General features: G+C 36.7%; 1 protein-coding gene across 2 annotated transcripts in view; it reads right to left on the minus strand.

Moving 5' to 3' along the window:
* SOS2 (SOS Ras/Rho guanine nucleotide exchange factor 2) overlaps nucleotides 1-25,426 on the minus strand; it is a 114,004-nt gene that overhangs the window by 3,750 nt on the left and 84,828 nt on the right. For both annotated transcript variants that reach the window (XM_007986629.3, XM_007986631.3), the window contains 7 exons: nucleotides 23,927-24,046; nucleotides 23,620-23,782; nucleotides 18,497-18,614; nucleotides 17,205-17,377; nucleotides 12,581-12,697; nucleotides 9,068-9,329; nucleotides 8,537-8,578 (listed from right to left, as the gene is read on the minus strand). In XM_007986629.3, the coding sequence (XP_007984820.1) occupies nucleotides 8,537-8,578; nucleotides 9,068-9,329; nucleotides 12,581-12,697; nucleotides 17,205-17,377; nucleotides 18,497-18,614; nucleotides 23,620-23,782; nucleotides 23,927-24,046 (995 nt within the window). The remainder of the gene's footprint in view (nucleotides 1-8,536; nucleotides 8,579-9,067; nucleotides 9,330-12,580; nucleotides 12,698-17,204; nucleotides 17,378-18,496; nucleotides 18,615-23,619; nucleotides 23,783-23,926; nucleotides 24,047-25,426) is intronic.

Below are 25,426 nucleotides of genomic sequence, written 5' to 3' on the forward strand. Positions count from 1 at the left end.
TCACATTAAAGGAAATTTACAAAATGATGACAGGAAAATACCCCTAAACAGATCAACCAGACATATAATAATTACTATCTTCATTTTTACTTTTTCTATAGTTCAACTTCCCATTTGATCTCTCTATATTCACACTGCTGTTACAAAGGCAGTAACTATGTCATATTTTTCATTATACTGAGATCGGGAACACAGGAGCTAACTGGGAAAGAAGTTGATGAGTTTAACCTTAAACACTCTAACTGAACTGCTTATGAGACATCCAAGTAGATATGTCAAACTAATTATTCTGTGTCAAAAATTGCTATCCTGATCATGTGGCTCTGCAGTTACCTCTGGGCGGGGGGCGGGGGGGGGGGGAGGAGGGCATCCTGTTGGCTCAGGGGGAAACAGCTGATACAAAAGGTATGCTTATGAGGTTGGCAGATGGTGAGGGAAGGTTAGGCAGACGATGTTCCTCAGACCTGCCAGCATTGTTTGTGCGGTCTTTGGGAGAACTCCTCTCGGTAGTGCTACATCTGTCCCATTTGGTTTAGTTGGCCAATCCTGCCCAGGGCACCCCAATTCAAGCCAAGGAGTAGGCATGGGACTCACTTTCTTAACATGATCAGATTTTTATCTACCTCTCTTTCATGCAAGTAGCCATTTTTTTAGGGAAAGCGAACCTGACCCCTTAGCTCCAGGGATGGGGCCTAATTAGTATAAATCAATCAGAGTAATCCCATTCCTTTAGCCAGAGTGATGAGTTTAACTGTAGGCATGTGACCTAATTCAGACCAGTGAAATTTAAAAGGAGATTTTCTGGGGGCTAATGGAAAGGAAGTTCCTTGCTCCTTTTTGGAAAAGCATTGTCATACTGTCTTGTCTGTACTTCTCTCTATATATAATTTGACTGAACAAATAAGCACACAACCTTTACTGCTCTTGCCAGTTATGATTTTGAGGAAAAACAGCTTTAGATCAAGCTGATAATCTGGACAAAACAATGAAGAGTCAAAAAGAACCCTGGTCTTTAATTACATCATCGAGTCACTGAATCAACCAGTCTTAAAGCAGCCTTCCTCTAGGCTTCCAAGTATGTCTGAGTGTTTTCTTATTGTTTAAGCCAGTCTTAGGTGGTAACAGATGCACACATTCATGGAAGCAGATGATATGTGAATGATGGGAAAGCTATGAGAGTTTTGAATCTGGGTCTGACTCTACAGTCACCACTTAACTAGTATATTTCTCCATAGTAGGCAATCAATAACCCTTGCTGAAGTGTGAATGCAATTTAATTTTCTATCAAGTGCATTTCCCTATAAGACTACAGTTTTTATGAACTTTTTTAGTGCCTGCAGTTATTCCAAACTGGTGAATATAGTAGAATTTACTAAACAATTTCTATAATGTTAGTTATCTATCTAAGTTAATTCTAATTTTCTGCCATTCATTCATTCATTCATCCATCATTCAATTCAACAGTTATTGGGCACCTGCTAATACTGTCATACACTGTCTGAAGCACTAGCAATATAACCGTGAACAAAATGCAAAAATTCATGTCCTTATGGAACTTCTAATCTAGGTTAGGGAAAGATAAGTACAAGCATAATACCTATAAATTATGAGAAGAAATATTTGGTTGGAAAGGGGTATAGAAAGAGGTGTGAGGGGAGCAATATAAATAGGGTGATTAGGGAAGGCTTCACTAAGGTAACACAACCTGAAGGCGGTAAGGGAGCAGGCTGTGAGGCCAAATGGCTGAAGAGTATTATAAGTAGCAGGAATGGCAAGAGCAAAGCATTGATGCAATAATGTGTCTATTATGTTAAGGCAGACTGACTGAAGGGGAAAATAAGTGATGAGGTCTGACAGATTAAACAAACCCAAACTGTGTAGGGCCTGTGGGTTCTTTAAAGGAACCGGCTTTCACTCTTGAGTGAGATGGAGAGCCGCCAGAGGGCTTTTTTTTTTTTTTTTTTTTTTGAGATGGCGTTTCACTCTTGTCACCCAGGCTGGAGAGCAATGGTGTGATCTCGGCTCACTGCAACCTCTGCCTCCCAGGTTCAAGCAATTCTCCTGCTTCAGCCTCCCAAGTAGCCGGGATTACAGGCGCCTGCAACCAGGCCCAGCTAATTTTTGTATTGTTAGTAGAGACAGGGTTTCACCATGTTGGCCAGGCTGGTCTCGAACTCCCAACCTCAGGTGATCACCCACCTCAGTCTCCCAAAGTGCTGGGATTACAGGGGTGAGCCACCGCATGCTATACTAAAAACATACTAAAGTGGAGAAGATAAGAAGTTAGGATGCTTACTGTAATAAACGAGGTAAAAGTTATGGTGGCTTGGACCAGGGTGGCAGCAGTGGAGATGGTGAAAAATTGTTAGATTCTGGATATATTTTGAGAGTAGTCAAGATTTGTTGATAGGTCACATTTGGGGTGTGAGAAAGGAAGAGAAATAAAAGATACTTCTATTATAGTATTTTTAGCCTAAGGAACTAGATGCTTGTAATTAGAATTGAGATGAGGATGCAGTGAGAGGAACAACTTTGGAGGGGATAAGAAGAAGCTCAGTTTCAGAGAGGTTAAGTTTGAGATTCCTATAAAGATATCCAACTGGAGATATTAAATGGGTCATTAAATATATGAGTCTAGAAGTCAGAAGAGAGATTCTGGCTAGAGATAAAAACTTGGGAATTATCATCATGTAAATGATACAAGACTGAACAACCAAGTGAGTGAGAAGAGGTCCAGAAACTGAGTCCTAAGGCCCTCCGATGTCAACAGTTTGGGAAGGTGAGGAGGAACCAGCAAGAGAGACCAAGGAGCGACAAGTGAAGTGGAAGAAAAGACAAGAGAGTGGGATGAATCTTCATGAATGTGGCTTTTTCCAAATATTTATTGGGTATTTTGTATAAATAAAGGCAGAAGCTTTGTCTTTCTTGTTTGCCACTGAATCTCTTGTGCTTAGCAGAGTAGCTGGTACAAACTAAGTATTCAATTATCTGCTGAATCAGTAACATCAGAGGGTGTGAACATCTTTATGGTTTGATACGTTGTATTCAGATTGCTTTCCAAAAGGGTTATACTAATATACCAGTTTACATGGGGATAAGTAATGTACCTTTTACCATAGGCTTGCTCACAATAAAAAACAAACAAAAACAAACGAACAAACAACAACAAAAAAAACAAATGAAAAAACACATTAATTCAAAAGACTAAAATGGCAACTCACCATTGTGTAAAATTCTTCGGATTTCTAATGATGCTGAACTATCTATAATTATCTATGTTCCTTACAAGATATACTTCCTTTGATGTGAAGTACCCATGTTCATTGTGAATGGAGTCTTGCCTTTTTTCTCATTTCATCTGAGTACTTTTCACACTTACTATAAATATTTTATTTCTTTCTTTGGGGATTTATTTTAGAATATCCAGAATTTATGCAGTTATTCTCAATTTTCTATTAAATTTCAAAATGTAAAATTTTCTTATATGGAAAACGTATTTTACTATCATTCCAAATAACGTCCAGAATTCTTACTTCTCCAATGGCAGTGTTATGGGTTGAACTGTGTTCCCCCAAAAGATATGATGAAGTCCCATAACCTAGTACCTATAATTGTGACCTTATTTGGAATATAGTCTTTGCAGATGTAATGAAGTTAGGATGAGGTCATTAAAATGGGTCCAAATCCAGTATGACATGACCAGTGTCTTTTTAAGAAGAGGAGAAGAAATAAAGAAACATTCCGCGACAAGACAGCCATATGACAATGGAGGCAAAGATTGAAGTGATGCATCTACAAATCAGGAGATGCCAAGGATTGCCAGCAAATGCCACAAGCTAGAAGACGCAAGGAAGGATTCTCTTCTCCAAGTTTCAGAGTCAACATGGCCCTGCCAACATCTTGATTTTGGATTTCTGGCCTTCAGAACTGTGGGATAATACATTTTTGCTCTTTTAAGCTACTCAGTTTGTGGTGCTTTGTGATGGCAGTATTAAGAAACTAATAGACAGTGTAATGACATCTCCACCACAGAACAACAAGAAAAATAAGAAATATCAATAAACTTAAATAAAGCCAGGAAATACCTGAAGCTGAAGCTTTAATTCATGAAGGTAGATTATAATGTATATGGAGACAGATGGAGGAAGATGAAACCCAAATATCTGCAGAGAGTGATACTGACAAACAGCAGCAAATCTGCCCCCACAGAACCAAATAAGGATTCAGGAGCTAAAGGCATTTGGTACAAAGGAAAGCATGTGCATGAAAACAGAAGACTTAAAGGTTAAGTCTGGATAAGGGGCAGTTAGAACCCCATTCTCCTCTCCCCTACCTAGTAAGGTCAGGCAATGACCTCATTCCCACCTCTGTAGGAGACTGGCAGTTTTATTCTCTGGAGAATCTAAACCCCAGACTTGGGATACTAGTCTGAGCTGAAAACACAGATATCCATACTACATGGCGAGACTGCCCCAGGCAGAAGATTCAAAGATCCTTCTTTAGAGAAACTAAACATTCCTAGAGAAGATGCCTATAGATTCTAACATTTGGGGATTTCCTAAGTAAAAAGTTATCATTCCATCACTCTACAGTGAAACCCACAAGTCAATAAGTGCCCATGGATATAGATATAGCACTTCCCATCAGTTACCCCCTCATTCGAAAATATGAACAGAAATACTACCAGACAAGAAAGGAAAGCCTCCAATATGAAAGACAAGAGACTACAACTAATACAAGAAAGAAGGTCAGAAAAGAGACACCAGAAACAAAACAATTTTTTTTTCAAAAATACTATAATTACCCATCATCTCAAATATTCATCATTTCTTTGTGGTGAGAACATTTAAAATCTTCTCTTTTATCTATTCAGAAATATATATTAGTATTAACTATAGTCACTGAAACTTTGCATCCATTGACCAAAGTCTCCCCCCTTTCCCGGTACAACCCTGTCCAGCCACTGGATATGAGACTTAGCTGATTTGATCATTCCACAATGTACACATGTATCAAAACATCAGATTGTACCCTAGAAACATATACAATTATCTGTCAATTAAAAATAAAATTTAAAAATACTATAATTATTATCCTAAGAGAGATAGGAGAAGACAGTGCATCCATGAAATTAGAATAGGATGCTATTTAAAAAAGGCATGATCAGAGGGAACTGAGAATTCTTAGAAATTCAAAATTATGACAGATGAAAAAAATAAGTAGAAAAGCTCAAAGATAAAGTGAGGAAATCTTCCAGAAAACAGAACAAGAAGACAAAGAGATGGACAAGAGGTAATAAAAGACAAGAAAATTGGAGGACCAATCTAGGATGTATGAGAATAAGAAAAAGGAGCTCCACAAAAGGAGTCAGAGAATATGCTGGGGGAAAAATTATTACCAAAGCAATAGGAAACATTTTCTGGAAATCAAATACTCGAATCCCTAAATTTAAAGGGCTCATTAAGTAGATGGCAAAATGAAAACAAAAAACAAAAACAAAAAAACCCCCACATCAAAGCAGTTCACTGTGAAGCTGTAGATTATTAAGAATAAAGAGAATGCCTTAAAAGTTTCTTCAACATAGTGTGGCAGAGCCTGCTGCTTCCCAGTACACCTTTCCCTTTTTCCTTTTAGTAATAGGATCCCACGAATTTTGGCAAGGCAAATGGCTTCTGAGTTAGAGACATTTCTTAGCCTCCTTTGTAGCTAAGAAGGTCTGCATGACTAAGTTTTAGGAAGACAGCAAAAGTGATATATGCAACTCCCAGATCTTATCTTTCTTTTTTTGAGACGGAGTCTCTCTGTCGCCCCAGGCTGGAGTGCAATGACACGATCTTTGATCACTGAAACCTCCACCTCCCTGGTTCAAGCAATTATCCTGTCTCAGCCTCCTGAGTAGCTGGGACTACAGGTGCATGACACTATGCCCAGCTAATTTTTGTATTTTTAGTAGAGATGGCATTTCACCATGTTGGTCAGGCTGGTCTCAAACTCCTGACCTCAGGTGATCTGTCCGCCTCGGCCTCCCAAAGTGCTGGGATTACAGGTGTGAGCCACTGCACCTGGCCCAGATCATGTTTTTATAACAAAGCTCCTTGCCCTCCATCGTCCTGCTAGCCAAAAAATGGTAACAACTACAGCAGGTACTCAAGACAGAGATGGAAGTCATATCTTGAGAATTCTGAATTGCCCTGCTTAGCTGAAAAACCCAGTGGAGCAGAGTTTCCTACTTGGTCTGGCTATTGTGAGGAATAAACTTCTATTTCATTTAAGGTTCTGTATATTTGGGTCCCTCTGCTACTGTAGGTATGCTCTAGGTATTAGGAAAAAAAAAAAAAGATTGATGAAACTGTAGGGTCATTGAGAGAAAGATATTTGTCTATTTCATTCACTGCTATCACTCTCACACCTAGAATAGTGCCTGCACATATCAGGCATTTAAAAATTATGTACTGAGTGAATAAATGAATAGTATTAGACTTTTCAGCAGGAATTATGAAAGGTAGAAGACCATGGAGGAAAATGCCTTCAAGATTCTGAGTCAAATTGCTTTTTACATTCTATATCCAGCTAAACTATTAACAATTAAATGTATAATAGGCTTCCACAAAAGAAAACAAACAAAAAAAGGTGTACGGGTTTCCATATACACAGGAACTTAAAAAGTTTAGGTCTTATGTATTATCTTTTCTCACGTAGCTACTAAAGGAGCTACTCCTATCAAAATCAGGGAGCATATCAAGAAAGAAGATGAGGAATCGAAAAACAAGGATCCAACACAGGAGGGAGGCAAAGGGAACTTCTACGATGACAATGAAAGAAAGTTCTAGGATGACAGCAGGGTCAACACCTGAGTAGCAACCAGTCCAAACTGGAGCAGGGGGACAAAAAGGCACCAGGACGGAAGATTCCAGGAAAGAAAGAAGGGAAAGGGAAAAGGAAAGAAAAGAAAAGGGAGAACCCTGTTAGGTTCCCTGATTGGCCTGACTTTATGGAAAACTGCTATGAAAGGGCGTGGAAAGGTGCTAAACAAACATACAAACAAACCTAAACAAACACACAAACAAACCTAAACACTGAGGCAATTATTAACTCCAGGAAACAGAGCTATACAAGAAAGGAAGCATAGCAGTGAATACTTGCCCCAAATGTGGTAAGTATAGACAGGGTAGAGCATGAAATTCTCATCCATCATAACAGGAGATCAGTAAACATTGTCTAAAATTAATGACTCAAGAGAGAATATAAAAACATCATTTACAAATGTGGAAGTGTCCTTGGAGAAAAGGAGTGGGGAGACTTGAGGTAGAGAACCATTGTTAATTTCATTTTAAGTGTTTCCGCGTTATTTCCCTTTTAAATTCTATTAATACGTCACTTGGATAAAAATTTTTTTTGGTAGGGAGGACAGGGTCTTGCTATGTTGCCCAGGCTAGTCTTGAATTGCTATGTTGCCCTGGCCTCAAGTGATCCTGCCTCAGCCTCCCAAAGTGCTGGGATTACAGGTATGAGCCACTACATGGCCAGATAAAATTTTTTTAAACTAAAATTAAATATAAAATTAAACATTTAAAAGACTAACCTTATTTTTCTCATAAGATAGGGAACTTTGCTACTATGTATTTTACTATGCTCGGAGCAGATGTTCTCCAGATTGGGAGAATTATACCCAAAGGTGCTGTGTTCATTTTTGGGTTTTGTTTTAAACAAATGACCACAGAGAGAAAGTTAACAGCATTAAAAGTTGTAAATTATGAAATAATTAGGAATGATAGACTAGTACTAAAAATACTGCTTTAATTAAATATGATGATGTTAAAAAAATAAGTGATTGAGGATATCCTGGGAACCTGATAAACATTTAGTATATTATTCCCAGGGAAAAATGATTTGAAAAGGTTAAGGAAGAAAGACAACTGACATGAAATTACTATTCCTTCTATGCCAAGCAGTATTTTAGGTGTTCTTTTTTTTTTTGAGATGGAGTCTCACTCCGTTGCCCAGGCTGGAGTGCAGTGGCCTGATCTCGGCTCACCACAACCTCTGCCTCTTGGGTTCAAGCAATTCTCCTGCCTCAACCTCCCAAGTAGCTGGGACTACAGGTGTGAGCCACCATACCCAGCTAATTTTTGTAATTTTTTAGTAGAGATGGGGTTTCACTATGTTGGCCAGGCTGGTCTTGAACTCATGACCTCATGATCTGCCTGACTTGGCCTCCCGAAGTGCTGGGACTACAGACGTGAGCCACCGTGCTGGGCTAGGTGTTCTATATAGTTATTTCATTTGATCCTTAACAAGTGTGGGGAAGGTAAGTAATTTCTTTAAGGCCATACAGCCCTTAGAACAGATCATAAAAAATGATGAAAATAAACTATAGTGAAGCTTAAGTAGTACACAGTTGTAAGCAAATAATTAAATTTATTTATAACTTTTCTTATTCTTTAATATTGCCAAAACCCAAAAGAAATATAAATTTAATCAACCAGATTATTATCTTTACAGTCATTTCATTAGAATCAACTTAAATCTTACTTACTTGAATGTGGCAAAAGCACTGGAGCAAAGATGCTATTGCTGCCTATTGGAATAAGAAAAATTAATTTGAAAAGGAAGGTAACATGTATGGTATTATTTTTTAATTGTTTCCATAAATAATATGTAATACATAGTGCAGAATTTTATCATAATCTTTTGCCATGTTAGTTTTTTAAAAAATTAACCCAGAACCTTCTGTACCTAGAATGGTTTTTCTTCTTAGCAATAAGTGGTTCCCCCTCTATCTCTATTTGTTTTCTTACTCATCATCTATTGCTCCCTTTAGACTGGTAGCGGGACCCAAAAGGTACTGAATAAATCTTTGTTGAATGAATAAATTAGAAGATAATATGCATCAACAATGCACAAATTATGCTTTACTTCTTGTATTAATCACTATTTTCACATTTAGATGTAGCTTTTCACACTAACATAGTTTGCAAAAGATTCTATAGTTCCCTAATTAAAATGATAAGAATTATCTGAGACACAGGATTCCTTTTTTACCAAATGGTTTACATCAAATACTTACCACAGGAGCTGTTGAGATCCACATCTAAAAATACACTAAGGTCTGAAGAAGCAGATACTGGTGGAGTAGATGGTGTATTTGGAGAAGTTGGTGCTGACACTGTTGATTCCAGCTCAGTTTCAGCAATCCGACTAAAGCTTATTTTACATGGTTCTCTTTCTAATGGTGTTGGGTGACCTCGTAAAGTACCTGAGGTAGAGCCATGTCGGCCTGTGTTAGGCCTTATTCCAGGAGATTTCAAGGAGAAAGTTGATTTTCTAGGCTGGGAAAAGCAAACATGATTAATGTCACAAATTTGCATAGACAGCACTTTGTTTCTGTGACTTAGAGCTACCTTATTAGTCTTATTAGTTCTTAAGCATACAGTTCTTAAGCGTGCAGTCCTTCAGCCTGCAATGACAGCCTGTATCATTCTAGTAGAATCTTCTGGATTTGACTGGCTTAATTTTAAAATGAATTTGAATATAAGTAAGTCTCTTTTCAGCGCTGCAGAAAAAAAATTCTTGAAAATTTATGTGAAAATCACATTTTGCTCCTAAAACATACGAACCTAAACTTCTCTTTGAAAATATCTATATAAATTTTACAAACATTTACTGGGAACATAATTTATGAAACATGCTACATGCTTCAGAAAAAAAAAGATAATTTTTTTCCTCTTCCTATACTAAATGATCAACCTCTACATTGGTGCTTTAATAATCTTTGGAGAAAATTCCTATCATTGTCCCCCACCCTCACCTCTGTCCCATTTTTCAAGTTCTGGCAGGAGTAATCGAATAAAAAACACCGAACTCAGATCAGAAAACTTGAGTTAAGATCTCAACTGTGCCAATATCTAGCTTTGCAGCCTTGAAAAATTTATTTAACCCCTTGGAATCTCACCATTTTCCTTTGTAAAATGAGAGTAAGATCTACGACGGGTTTTCAAAAACTGCATGGCAAATGTCTATTATGAAATAACTATGTATGACTTTCATTTTTTTCCATCAAAAAATAAACTCATACTAACTTATTATAACATGTCTGAACAGTACCTAGTTTGAGATACTAATAAGGATAACACATCAGTTTGTAAAGAATCCCTATCAGAGGAACATGAATTCTGCCAAAATTGAAGCAAGAACAAATATCAAATTTACGATGATGCTTGGGTGGAAGAATGGTGAAATCACTAATATTTTATGAAAAGTTTATGGGGACAATGCCTCAAAGAAATCAGCCGTTTACAAATTGATAACTTATTTTAACAAGGGATGAGATGATATGGAAGATAAAGCCAATGGTGGCAGATCATCAACATCAATTTCTGAGGAAAAAATTAATCTAATTCCTGCTCTAATTGAAGAGGACTGATGATGAACAACAGAAACAATAGCCAACACCACAGATATCTCAACTGGTTCAGCTTACACAATTCTGACTGAAAAATTAAAGTTGAGCAAACTTTCCACTAGATGGATGGCAAAACCATTGCACCCAGATCAGCTGCAGACAAGAGCAGAGCTTTCAACAGAAATGTTAAGTAAGTGGGATCAAGACCCTGAAGCATTTCTTTGAAAAACTGTTAACAGGAAATGAAACATGGCTTCCCAGTATCATCCTGAAGACAAAGCACAATCCAAGCAATGGCTACCAAGAGGTGGAAGTGGTCCAGTCAAAGCAAAACCAAATCAGTCAAGAGCAAAGGTTGACCAAGCACCATGGCTCATGCCTATAATCCTAGCACCTTGGGAGGCTGAGGCAGGAGGATCATTTAAGGCCAGGGGTTTGAGACCAGCCTGGGCAATATAGCAAGACTCTGTCTCCTTTTTTTTTTTTTTTTAAAAAAAAAGGCCATGCATGGTGGCTCACACCTCTAATCCCATCACTTTGGGAGGTCGAGACAGGTGGATCACTTGAGGTCAGGAGTTCAAGACATGCCTGGCCAACATGGTGAAACCTCATCTCTACTAAAAATACAAAAATTAGCCACGCATGGTGGCACACATATGTTATCCCAGTTACTTGGGAGGCCGAGGCAGTAGAATTGTTTGAACCTGGGAGGTGGAGGTGACAGTGAGTCGAGATTGCACCACTGTAGTCCAGCCTGGGCGACAGAGCAAGACTCTGTCTCAAGAAAACAAAACAAAAACAAGAACAAAAACAAAACAAAGGTCATGGCAACAGTTTTTTAGGATGCTCAAGGCATTTTTCTTGTTGACTTTGTAGAGGGTCAAAGAACAATAACATCTGCTTACTATGGGACTCTTTTGAGAAAGCTAGCCAAAGCTTTTGCAGAAAAACAACCAGGAGAGCTTCACCAAAGAGACCTTCTCCACCACAACGACCCTGCTCATCCCTTTCATTAAACCAGGGCAATTCTTTGAGAGTTTTGATGGGAGATCATTAGGCATTCACTTACAATCTTGGCTTGGCTCCTTCTGACTTTTTTGTGTTTCCTAATTATAAAAAAAAATTAAAGGGCAACTGTTTTTCTTCAGTTAATAATGTAAAAGAGACTGCATTGACATGGTTAAATTCCCAGGATCTTTAGCTTTTTGGGGATGGACAAAAGGGTTGGTATTAGCACTTACAAAAGTGTCCTGAACTTGATGAAGCTTATGTTGGAAAATAAACTTTATATTTTTATGTTTATTTTTTAATTCCATCAAAAAATTTATCTTTTCATTCCATGTTTTCATGAACTTTTTTTCATTCTTTTCTTTTCTTTTTTTTTTTTTTTTATATGGGGTCTCACTCTGTCACCCAGGTTGGAGTGAAGTGGAGTGATCTTGGCTCACTGCAACCTCCGCCCCACAGGCGTGCACCACCATGCCTGGCAAATTTTTTTTGTATTTTTGGTAGAGACAGGGATTACAGGCGTGAGCCACCACGCCCGGCCTCTATGAACTTTTTGAAGTCCCCTCATATATCACACAATTGTGAAGATGAGATATCATGAAACTACCTGACTTCCTGCTTCACTCAAAGTTGGTTTGTGTTTTTATTTCCTTCTATATCTTGCTTCACTTTTAGCTATTTAGAATTTGTCTTCTACTAATTCTGTTGCCACTGCAAACTCCTGCAGTAACTGGAAACAGTAGCATCAAATTCTAGTGACAGAGGTGGGTTCCAGAGGCAACTATGGACCATGGAGCCCAAATGGCAGAAGTCATATCAAGTCACAAGAACCAAAATATATTTGCTTACTCCTTCCCAGGTCTTTTCATTTTTTTTGTTCCATTCAGCTACCTATTAAGTTCTCACTTTCTCACACCTTTTTGTATTATTTTAGGAGAGATCAAAAGTAGACACATAAATAAGCAGTACTAAGACAAGGCATAAACCAGATTTTATCAAAAGGCTGACATTTCCCCCACAGTATATGTAATTTTAGAAATAGTATATTACTGCAAACAAAACACCTATGAACAGCCATTCAATTACATTTTTAAGATAACAGGTTGTTAAACATTGAAAATAATATTTTTAAAAACAGAACACTTGCTTCCAAAATTATAAAAGACTTACAAATCGAGGTGGCTGTTTGCAGTTTCGAGGTTCAATTTCTAGTGACTTGTTGAACAAATAATCTGTAAACTCTTTTTCAGACGCATTTCCCATGGGGTTAAGGTTTTCAAAGAATCTCTGAAATTAAATATCACAAGTGCATATATAATAAGTATATATTTTAGATCTTATTAAAATAAGATCTCATTAAAATTTTTTGCTGAAAATTACTTCATTATTTAATGCTAAAAAATTAACACATTAAGAGATCACAATATCTGAAAAGTTCACAAGTGTTGCTTATTCCAATCTCTTTACTTCTGAATAAGATTATATAATTTCTGTGGAAGTTATTCTAGTCTTAAAGTTCTATTAAGAATATGAGTTTTCATTTATTACCATTTTAATGGCTCAGTAGTAGCACTACTTATTCCTTAGGAAACTTTATTCCTACTCATTGTAACAAATGATCATCACCAGAAAGCTACCAAAAATGTTTAGAACAAAATTATGGTTATAATCCACAATGAAGTTTTGATAATCAGAAAAAAAGTGGAGATAAATTAGATTAAGGTCTGTTAATCCAATTTATAGATCATTCTTGATCATTTATAATTATTCTGGAAATTTCTTTTACTTTAAAAGTAGTCATTTAAATTACTTTAAAAGTAATTTCAAGAATGATTATAGGCTGGGCACGGTGGCTCACACCTGTAATCGCACCACTTTGGGAGGCCGAGGTGAGTGGATCACCTGAGGTCAGGAGTTCGAGACCAGCCTGACCAACAGGGAGAAACCCCATCTCTACTAAAAATACAAAATTAGCTGGGCCTGGTAGCGCATGGCTGTAATCCCAGCTACTCAGGAGGCTGAGACAGGAAAATCGCTTGAACCCAGGAGGCGGAGGTTGAGGTGAGCCGAGATCATGCCATTGCACTCCAGCCTGGGCAACAAGAGTGAGACTCTATCTCAAAAACAAAAAAGAAAAAGAATGATTATAAACTTAAACCTATCTGTGCTAACTTCTAGTATAAAAAATGTTTTTATCTGAGCCAAGTCATGTGGCTTACACCTGTAATCCTAGCAGTTTGGGAGGCTGAGGCCGGGGGACTGCTTAAGCCCAGGAATTTGAGACCAGCCTGGGCAATATAGTGAGACCTCTCCTCTTAAAAAAAACCTAATAAATAAAATTTTAAAAATTCTGCCTTTATCAAAAAATATTTTAAGCTTAAATTTAAGTTTTAACGTAGAAAATTTAGGTGATTTAGCACTGCCAAAAAAGGAGAAAAAAATAAAAAGAAACAGTCATCTTACAAACCAGAAATATCATTGTTTACATTTAAGTATTAGACTATCTTCCAATGATTTTACTGTGCATGTATATATGTATTTATAATTATTAATATATATAATTTATATGTATTTTCCTGAAAAACTGGAATATCAATTTTAATCTTTCTGAAGTTTATATTCAATTAACTTTTTTCCATGTGGTTTGCTTTTTTTTTTTTGAGTCTCACTCAGCCTCCCGAGTAGCTGGGATTATAGGTGTGCACCACTATGCCCAGCTACTTTTGTATTTTTAGTAGAGACGGGGTTTCACTGTGTTAGCCTGGCTGCCCTTGAACTCCCGACCTCAGATGATCTGCCCGCCTTGGCCTCCCAAAGTGCTGGGATTACAGGTATGAGCCACTGCACCCAGCCAGTTTGCTTATTTTACAAAATACAAATTTTAACTCTATAGTATTTAATCAGATGGCTATTTCAGAATTTAATAATCTCCATATAACTAGTTATCCATACAGGTACTTTCTAATTTTTTGCTATATAACAATTATTTTTATTAACTCCTGTATATAAATTTTTCTGCACATTTTTTATTATTTCCTTTGAAAAATTCCTTAGCAGAAAATTACTGGATTTAGCTTTATTTAATTTTGAAGTGGTTAGAAGCATATATTAAAACGGTACTGGGTTTTAGCTTTAGCAGTAGGCGAAATGAGCTTTAAAATTTCTAGTATAAAATTATTCTCATTTTTCAGGCATTCTGCCAATTTCAAGAAAATTATATTACTCCTTTAACAATACTGAAACAATGTGTTCTTATGTTCAGGTTAGCTAAATTAAATCATATTAGCTAATAGTAATTAAAGGATTTCAGAAAGTCATAACAGCAGTATTCTTGATATTCTCATCCTTTGCTCTATTTTAAAATATTATTTATTTAAGTATGATTTGAAAAGTGAATAGCTACTTTGTCTACATTTTAAACTTATTTTGACTCAATCATATAGAAGACATTTCCTCCCAAAAATGCTTTAAACGGTGGCAGGAACCCTAGACCACACCACAAACACCAATTAGCAGGTATGTTTCTGAGATATGAATACTAAAAGTACTATTTCAAGTATACCGAATTAAAGTGTAACATTATTCCTGTGGGGGCCGTATTTCCTTAGCCCTCTGAAGCCCCGCATCACAGAGGGCGGGTTCAATGGTGAGAGGGGACAAAATAGGTCACCATCAGTAGGTTCCCGCCTCTTTTTTTTTTTTTTTTAAGAGCAAGTATCTTTTTTTTTTTTCTTTTTTTTTTCTTTTTTTTTTTTTTTGAGATGGAGTCTCACTCTGTTGTCTAGGCTGGAGTGCAGTGGCACTATCTCAGTTCTCTGCAACATTTGCCTCCTGGGTCCAAGCGATCCTCCCACCTCAGCCTCCCGAGTAGCTGGGATTACAAGCACGTGCCACTACACCCAGAAAATTTTTGTATTTTTAGTGGAGACAGAGTTTCACCATGTGGGCCAGGCTGGTTTCGAACTCCTGACCTCAGGTGATTCGCCCACCTCAGCCTCTCAAAGTGCTGGATTTATAGGCGCTAGCCACTGTGCCCAACCTATCATTTTTATAAATGGTATGCTTTAGGTGGTCTTTTTCTTAGGACTTTAGGGTACTTTGTTTTGAACTGGGAACAAAGAAGTTACTATCTCATAATCTAGGAGGATGGAAGTAATGGTGGATATTTTCACTCAATATGCCCAATCTGCATGCAGACTATGCCTAAAAAGTTTAGCACAATTTTAAATGTGACAGGTGAACTTATTCTGGTTAATAGTTATAATGTGCTCCCAATTTCAAGTAAGTATAATATAATAACATTTGTTTAACATAAACATAATATCATAGTTTAATTTACAAGGTTATTTCATATTTTGTAGTACTACAGAATCAATATTACACACTACTGCTCAAAATAGAACATCAATTGAAAGGATGTGAGAAAAATCATCTTCTGCTAGGCATACATATACCACTTTCCTGACCCTTTTCCTGTTTAAACACAGTGTTCTTATGAAGAAATGAATTATATATTATTTTGCTACATGTAAAATATCTAAAATGGCTATCAATCAAATCTAGCAGTGATTTTTCTTTTTACTGCATGGACATCATTCTACTTTGTCATTCACTTTTTATGGTGTAGCTTGAACCAACTACAAAAAGAAGCAATACTTTCAAAAGAAAGTACTTAGTAATAATATTAACAACTGCAGATAGTGTAGAATGTCTAATGATTAACCCGCTATCTACCGATTTTTTTCTATTATTTTCATAGCAAGACAAACAGCATAACATGTAATTATGATATTTCTTATAGGTCACACAAGATCTAAAATGGTTTTTAAAATTTTTAAATTTTTAATTTTCATGGGCATATTGTAGGTGTATATATTTGTAGGGTGTATGTGATGTTTTGATATAGGCATGTAATGTAGAATAATCACATCATGGAGAATGAGGTATCCATTCCCTCAAGCATTTATCCTTTGTATTATGAACAATCCAATTATACTCTTATAGTTATTATTTTTTATTTTATTTATTTATTTATTTTGAAACGGAGTCTCCCTCTGTCACCCAGGCTGGAGGCCAGTGGCATGATCTCGGCTCACTGCAGCCTCCACCTCCTGGGTTCAAATGATTCTCCTGCCTCAGTCTCCCAAGTAGCTGGGATTACAGGCACCCGCCACCATGCCTGGCTAATTTTTTGTATTTTTAGTAGAGACGGGGTTTCACCATGTTGGTCAGGCTGGTCTCAAACTCTTGACCTCAAGTGGTCCTCCCACCTCAGTCTCCCAAAGTGCTGGGATTACAGGCGTGAGCCACCACGCCCAGCTGATACTCTTATAGTTATTACTATTATTATTTTGAGACAGAGTCTTACTCTGTCACCCAGGCTGGAGTGCAGTGGCACTATATCGGCTCACTGCAACCTACCCCTCCCAGGCTCAACTGATTCTCCCACCCCAGACTCCTGAGTAGCTAGGACTGCAGGCACCCAGCACCATGCCCAGCCAATTTTTTTGGGTATTTTTAGTAGAGATGGGGTTTCACTATGCTGCCCAGGCTGGTCTCCAACTCCTGATCTCAAGCGATCTGCCCGACTCAGCCTCCCAATGTGCTGGGATTACAGGTGTGAGCCATGGTGCCTGGCCTTGTATAGTTACTTTTAAACCTGCAATTAAGTTATTATTGACTATAATCACTGTGTTGTGCGATCCAATAGTATGTCTTATCCATTCTATTTTTTTTTTTTTTTTGGTACCCATTAACATGTTCTCTTTTAAAGATAAGCAAAGAAAATATTTACCCTCATATCTGGTTCTATCCGTAAACAGTAAGGCTGATTCTGATACTGCTGAATTTCTCCAGTAATTTCAGCTACTTTCCTCCTCTTACTGAAATTGATTAAATCTTTCCCTTTCTTTTTTAAAAAATCATTATTCCCTTCTTCAGTCTTCAGAATATTTGTTAAATATATTCCTAGTAAAAAAAAAAAAAGAATTTAAAGAAAAGTTATTTTAAATTTTATTTAATCAATTATTTGGGGAAAAAATTGATCTAGTAAAGTTGAAAGACATCATATACTATTCAGCAACTCTACTACTAAAATGTTAAGTCTCTGATAAACAATCATGAACTCTCCATAAAGAATTTTTTAAAGAGAAATAATTTAAAATAAAAAGAAAACAAAAGCTACTGGCTTATACAAACAGAAAGGTTGCTAATCTAAGAAATGGCAAATTAAGATTTTCTAAACCCTAATTTCACCAAGCGCAAGTTATGTTAAATCTATTCTAACCAAATGTTTTAATATTTGATTATAAATATTTAATGCCAAGTATCTTAAGTGATTATTAATCAATAAATTAATTTTAAGTCAAATTTGGTTAATAAGTCTATAGGCTTATAAACTATGTTTTTTCAGAGCCTGTAATTTAGACAGAAAAATAATTACTTCTCACTCATGAACAATAAAAAAGTTTTTAGTCCCTTTTTCATGCATAATTGCTGATTCATTTAAATTGGTGGTTCTCAACCCGTCCCCCAGGGGATATTTAGGAATATCTAGAGACATTTTTGGTTACAACTCCGGGGGCTATTGGAGTGTAGTGAATAGAGGTCAGGATGCTGCTACAGATCCTACCATGCACAAGACAGCCCATCACAACAAATAATTATTTGGCCCAAAATACCAAAATTGTTGAAATTGACAAAATTTGATTTAAATTATTCAATTTCAATCATACACAACAATATTTTACATTTAAAAATCACATAAAAGCTTTTAATAAATTAAAGAGAAAGTAAATGCTATAGATGTGACATAGTTATGATAAAAATAACAGTTACCATTTAATGAGTGTGTCCTATGTGCTAGACTTATTAGGTAGTACAGATAAAATATTTTTAATCCTTATTTATAACAACCCTATGAGATATTATAGTCTTCATTTTATAGATAATAGAGAGTTTTATTATTTATCAATACAGAGAGCTAATAAAAGTAGATGATCTCAGATATAGAATAATGTGCCTCTGAAGACTATCACACACTATCACACGCTAACCCTCAAAATATACCCATATTTAGTAACTTACCAAAAAAAGGCACACAAGGTGGATTGATTGACTTAAGTTTTACTAGGTATTTTTTAAAGTGATCTTGACTTAATTCCACAGCTTCATCCAAAATTTTCCTTTTTCTTTCCTGCAATGCCTTAAAGTATATATAAATTGAGTATAAATTGTTTGCAATTCAATTGTATTTTATAAATGCAAACCTTTAAATTTTATAAAATTTTGCAAATTATCTGGAAAACAATTTTTTAAATTAAGAGATGAGTGGTATTCCTTTGTACACTTACCTGAAATGATTTCTCCTCTCTTTATCTATAAATACAAAACCCATAATTTACTCACATAAATTAGAAGATTAAGCAATAAAAAAAATTCTACATCATGCCTTGTGAGTTATTTTGACTAGCCAGGGTTTCAAGTCATAGCTGTAGAAGAGGAAAATTATAACCCCTGAACATTCAAATATTTTTCCACTGAAATATCTTCTGGGGCTAAGGGTTGGGGTTTTGGTAAGGAGAAGACAACTATCGGAAGGCAAGAAGACTTGAACAAAAATTTAGTAAATGAAGTAAACTAGAATTTCTTTTATACTTCATTACTAGATCTTCTTATTGAAAATTAATTTTTACTTCAGAAAGAATATACACACACACGTAAACCCCAAAGCAAACATTATGCTTGATGGAGAACCATTCAGTCAATTTCTTTTAAATCAAGGAAAAAGCCAAGGGGACAACACTGGAGCTTTTATTCAATACTATACAGAAGTCCTAGCTAGCATGGACAAGAAAAAGAAATAAAGAGCTAGGGATTGGAAAGAAAAAAATCTGTCACTATTCACAGAGGATATGACTTCCCATGAAGAAGCTCCAATGAATCTACATATAGAATGTTAATGAGAGAATCAGCAATGTTGCTACATATAAAACCAATAGACAAAAACCAACTGCATTTCTAGATATCATCAATAAAGAAATCGTGATTTAAAAAACTATTCTGGCCAAGTGCGGTGGCTCACACCTGTAATCCCAGCACTTTAGAGAGGCTGGGGTGGGAGAAACATTTGAGGCCAGGAGTTCAAAACCACTCTGCGCAACATAGCAATGCCCAATCTCCACCTAACATTTTAAAAATTAGCTGAGCAGGGTGGCACGTGCCTATAGTCCTAAATACCCAGGAGACTAAGTCCCAAATACTCAGGAGGATTGCTTGAGCCTGGGAATAGAAGGCTGCAGTAAGCTATGACCATGCCACTGTACTCCACACTGGGTGACAGAGCATGACCCTATCTCTAAGGTTACTAAAAACAAAGTAATTCTAATCTAAAACTAGCAAAGGAGGTGTGCGATTTCTATCAAAAGAAAAAAATCCCCGCAAAACTTTATTAACTGAGTAAATAAATGAAGAGATAAACGATGTTCATAGTTGAAAAGACTTTTTACTATAACAATGTCAGTTCTTCACTAATCTTAATTGGATTTAGAGATCCAGTGCAACTCCTATCAAAATGTCAATTTTAAAAATGAAGCTTAAATTGATTCTAAAATTTATATAGGAGAATAAAGGGCCAAGAATAGGTTCCTCCTGAAAAACAGTAAGATTGGCGAGGATTTGCCCTACTCTTCTCTATCAAGGACTACTATAAAGCTACGATAGTTTAGACAAGTGGCACTGGCACAAGAGTAATCAAATAGATCAAAGGAATAGAATGGAGAGACCAACAAAATGCCCACATACATAGGCATTCAATTTATGACACATTTATTAAATGGATTAATATTTCTTTTTTTTTTTTTTTTGAGATGGAGTCTTGCTCTGTCACACAGGCTGGAGTGCAGTGGTGCGATCTCAGCTTACTGGAACCTCTGCCTCCGGGTTCAAGCGATTCTCCTGCCTCAGCCTCCCAAGTAGCTGGGATTACAGGTGCATGCCACCACGCCTGGGTAATTTTTATATTTTTAGTAGAGTTGGGGTTTCATCATGTTGGCCAGGCTGGTCTCAAACTCCTGGCCTCATGTAATCCACCCACTTCAGCCTCCCAAAGTGTTGGGATTATAGGCATGAGCCACTGCACCCGGCCTATTTCATAATATTTGACTAAATATTAATACCTTTAATATATAAAGTTCATACAAATCAATAAAATGCGAACATCCAAACAGAAAAATATACATATAAAGCAGTTTTTCCTCTATTCCCCTCTAATCACAAGCCACTAAAAATAAATAAATAAATAAATAAATAACGTTAAAAGAGGAGTATGTATCCTCCCACATTATTCTCAATACTTATCCAACTCCATTTAGAGGTTTGGGGTTTGCTCTGCTTTGTTATACTAAAATGGAATAATGTTATAGTCATTCTGAAGCTTTTCCCCCACTAAAATATCACAAATGTTCTTCCACAATACACATATATCCCATTCACTTTGTTCTACAGCTGAACAATATTCTACAATATAGGTATAACAGGATGTATTTAATTATTCTCTTATTGATAGACATTCAGGTTGTTTCCTGTTTCTGCTACTACAACTAATGCTGCAGTAACTGTATCTTTGTACACATAACTTTGTATTCTGGTGCATTTATTTCTTTACAATTCTGGGTCCTAAGAGTATGCATATTTTTAATTTTAATATATATTGTTAGACTGCTTTCCAGAAAGACTGTAAAAACGCACATTCCCAAAGGCAGTATTTACATGGCTGAGTTTCTAACTTGGTATCCTTCAGTTAAAAATAGTTTTTCCAGGTGCAAAAGCAAAGGAAGAAACCATAAATGAAGAGACTGATACATGCAACAAAATAAAAATGATAAAACTTCCTTATGTCAAAGCATTATACATTTTTTAAATTAAAAAAGCAGATAAAAGACAAACAGAAATGAGAAAATATGTACAGTCTAAGTTTTAATATCTTTAATATATGAAAAATTCAGATAAATGAATAAAATGCAGCTGAGCAATGCTTGTAATCCCAGCTACTCAAGAGGCTGGGACAGGACGATCCCTTGAGCCCAGGACTTCGAGACTGCAGTGGGCTATGATCATGCCACCAGCACTCCAGCCTGGGTGACAGAACAAGACCTTGTCTCTTTAGGGAAAAAAAAAATAAAAAATAAAAAAAATAAATAAATAAACAAAATGCAAACACCCTCCCACCAAAATGAGAGAGGAAATGAATATACAAATCATAAAGTACCCAATAAATACATATTCAACCTCACTAGTTATTAATTTATTTATTTTGAGAACAAGTTTCACTCTGTTGCCCAGGCTGGAGTGCAGTGGGGCAATCTCTGCTCACTGCAACCTCCACCTGCCAAGCTCAAGTGATACTCCTGCCTCAGCCTCCTGAGTAGCTGGGATTACAAACAAGCACATGCCACCATGCCTGGCTAATTTTTGTAGTTTTAGTAGAGACGGGATTTCATCATGTTAGCCAGGCTGGTATTGAATTCCTGACCTCAGGCGATCTGCCCACCTCGGACTCCCAAAAACGCTGGGATTACAGGCGTGAGCCACTGTGCCCAGCAGTGGCTTAAGACTAGGCTGGGTTGGCCAGGTACAGTGGCTCAGACCTGCAATCCCAACACTTTGGGAAGCCAAAGCAGGCAGATCACCTGAGCCCAGGAGTTCAAGACCAGCCTGACCTCAGGTGATCCACTTGCCTCGGCCTCCCAAAGTGCTAGGATTACAAGTGAGCCACTGCGCCGAGCCTCACTAGTTATTTTTTAAGACACAATTTAAAAATGCAATTTCTGCCCCCCACAGAGGCATGCGCTACCACGTCTGGCTAATTTTTTTTTTTTTTTTTTTTTTGTAAAGATGGGGTCTCCCTATGTTGCCTAGACTGGTCTTAAACTCCTGGGCTCAAGTGATCCTCCTGTCTCTGCCTCCCAAAGTATTGGGATTACAGGTGAGAGCCCCCACACCTGGCCAGAAGCTTTTAATAAAGTACATAATACCAAGGGGCATTTATCGTATCCTGCTACAAAACACCTTGGCAAAAGTATTAAAAGTCTTAAAGTATACAAATACTCAGACCCAGGATTTCCACCCCTAGATTATTTCTTGAAATAATCAAGCTCTTACAAAGACTTCCATATGTGAATATTCCATGATAAATTATCACAGAAAAAAATCAGAAATAATTGTCCCACAATCTACCATTGGAATAAATTATGATTTATCCATCATAGAAAACCATGAAGCCATTAAAACCTTGTTTTTGAAGATAAGCTAATACAAAAATAGAAAACTGTTTATGAGAAAAAGGCCATAAAAATCTATGTACAATATAATCTCAATTTTGTTATTAAAAATATATATGCAAAATATCTCCCTATTTTCTGTATCTCCTGAATTTTCAATAGTACATGTTAAACACATATTTTATAGTTAAAAAAATAAAATACTGTTTTTTTTTTTTTGAGACAGAGTCTCACTCTGTAGCCCAGCCTGGAGTGTAATGGTGCAATCTCAGCTCACTGCAAATTCCGCCTCCTGAGTTCAAGTGATTCTCCTGTCTCAGCCTCCCGAGTAGCTGAGATAACAGGCGTGCACCACCATGCCCAGTTAATTTTTGTATTTTTAGTAGAGACGGGGTTTCACGGTGTTGTCCAGGTTGGTCTCGAACTCCTGAGCTCAGGTGATCCACCTGCCTCAGCCTCCTAAAGTGCTGGGATTACAGGTGTGAGCCACCACGCCTGGCCAAATTTAAGTTTTTGAAATAGTTCTTCCCGTATTATTTTATTATGGACTATCTAAAGGTGATTAGGACATTATTTATATTTTTATATTTAAAATCCTTCATCATTTGAGACTATCAATCAATGTGTCATTGAATAAATCCACTTGGAACTTCATTACATTTAGGTAAGTACATTACACGGCAGTGTAAGTCTCATATTCTTTATAAAATACTGATATATTTTCTAATATAAGCCTAGGATTCACATATATCACACTCATATATTAACTAATATATCAACATATATTCTAATGTATTTATATCACTGTGTTTAAGAAGCAACGATGAATTCATAAATAATTTAATAAAAATGATAGATGACAGATGAAATTTCTTTTATGCTAATTTTATCATCCCTAAGAAAAATGAAAATGTTAAGTCTAAAACTTACCTCAAAGGTATGGTCTAGTCTGTATACTGACACTGAATTTACTGCACTGACTATCTCCAATACGCCATTGAAATTATTCAAATCTTGAAAAACTTGCAGAATTTCTATAACTCTACTTAGTACTGCAACCCGTTCTTCAAAATTTTCTGCTTCCACAATGCATCTAACAACAACAAAAATTCATAGCTTAGAAAAGTTTCTTCACCTCATTTAGAAAACAAGATAATTATGTGTAGCCAGAATTATAGCTTAAATATGACTTAATATTATGGCTATTAGGAAGTTGTAAGAGTAAATTAAAACTTACTTTTCAAACCAGAGGGTGAGATTTGTGGTATGGCGAATCATTTTTAATAAATTTGGAGAATTTATTTCTTTATCTTCTTTGGTCCACACACTTCCTACAAGTTCAGATGGTTGAACTTTCCTATGGAATTAAAAATCAGGGCAATTTAATCTATAAAGGATTAGTATTACTTAAAGATCTTCTAAAACTTAACAAGAAAAAGGCAATTAACCCAAAAGATAGATGAACACATATATGAACAAGTAATTCAGAGAGGAATAGACCCAAATAGCTACAAACACGAAAACATACTTCATCCCTTACTCTGGGAAAATAACATAAAACCACAATGAAATCCCATTTTACTCTTATTAGATGAACAAAAGTCTGATAATTCAAGGCTGGGTGCAGTGGCTCATGCCTGTAATCTCAGCTTTGTGAAGCCGAGGCGGGCGGATCACCTGAGGTGAGGAGATTGAGACCAGCCTGACCATCATGGAAAAACCCTGTCTCTACTAAAATACAAAATTAGCCAGGCATGGTGGCACATGCCTGTAATCCCAGCCACTTGGGAGGCTGAAGCAAGAGAATCGCTTGAACCCAGGAGACGCAGGTTGCGGTGAGCTGAGATCGCACCATTGCACTCCAGCCTGGGCAACGAAAGCAAAGCTCTGTCTCAAAAAAAAAAAAAAAAAAAAGAAAGAAAAAGAAAAAAAAAAGCCCGATAATTCCAAATGAGTAAAAATATAATGAAACAGGAACACCAATACGCAAGTAAAAATTGATACAACCGCTTTGTAAAACAATTTGGCAAGATCTCATAGTACTGAAGAGATACATACCGGATGACTGAGCAATTCGACTCTTAAGTATGCATATATCCTAGATAAACTCCGACACAAATTTATAAGAGCCAGGTGCAGCAGCTCATGCCTGTAATCCCAGCACTTTGGGAGGCTGAGGCGGATGCATCACTTGGGGTCAGGAGTTTAAGAACAGCCTGGCCAACAAGGCGAAACCCTGTCTCTACTGAAAATACAAAACAATTAGCAGGGCGTAGTAGTGCGTGCCTGTAGTCCCAGCTACTTAGGAGGCTGAGGCAGGAGCATCGCTTGAACCTAGGAAGCAGAGGTTGCAGTGAGCCGAGATCATGCCACTGCACTCCAGCCTGGGCAATAGAGTGAGACTTGGTCTCAAAACAAACAAACAAAAAACAAAGTTATAAGAAAACGTTTACAAGAATGTTAGTGAAGCATTATTTGCAAGAGTGAATAGAGGCTCGTCATCCAAAGACTGGATAAATTGTGGAGTATAAATATAATGGAACACTACACAGCATCTATTAAGCTAACTAGAACTGTATTCATTCACTTGAACAAATGCCAAAAACAATTTAAGTAAACAGCATGTTGCAGAATGACACGTAAGTATATGCAGTTTAAAAAATGTGTGAAACAAGCTGAGGTGCAGTGGTGTGCACCTATCATCCCAGCTACTTGGGAGGATGAGGTGGGAGGATTG

This window comes from Chlorocebus sabaeus, chromosome 24, assembly GCF_047675955.1.
Source record: "Chlorocebus sabaeus isolate Y175 chromosome 24, mChlSab1.0.hap1, whole genome shotgun sequence".
Lineage (NCBI taxonomy): Eukaryota > Metazoa > Chordata > Mammalia > Primates > Cercopithecidae > Chlorocebus > Chlorocebus sabaeus.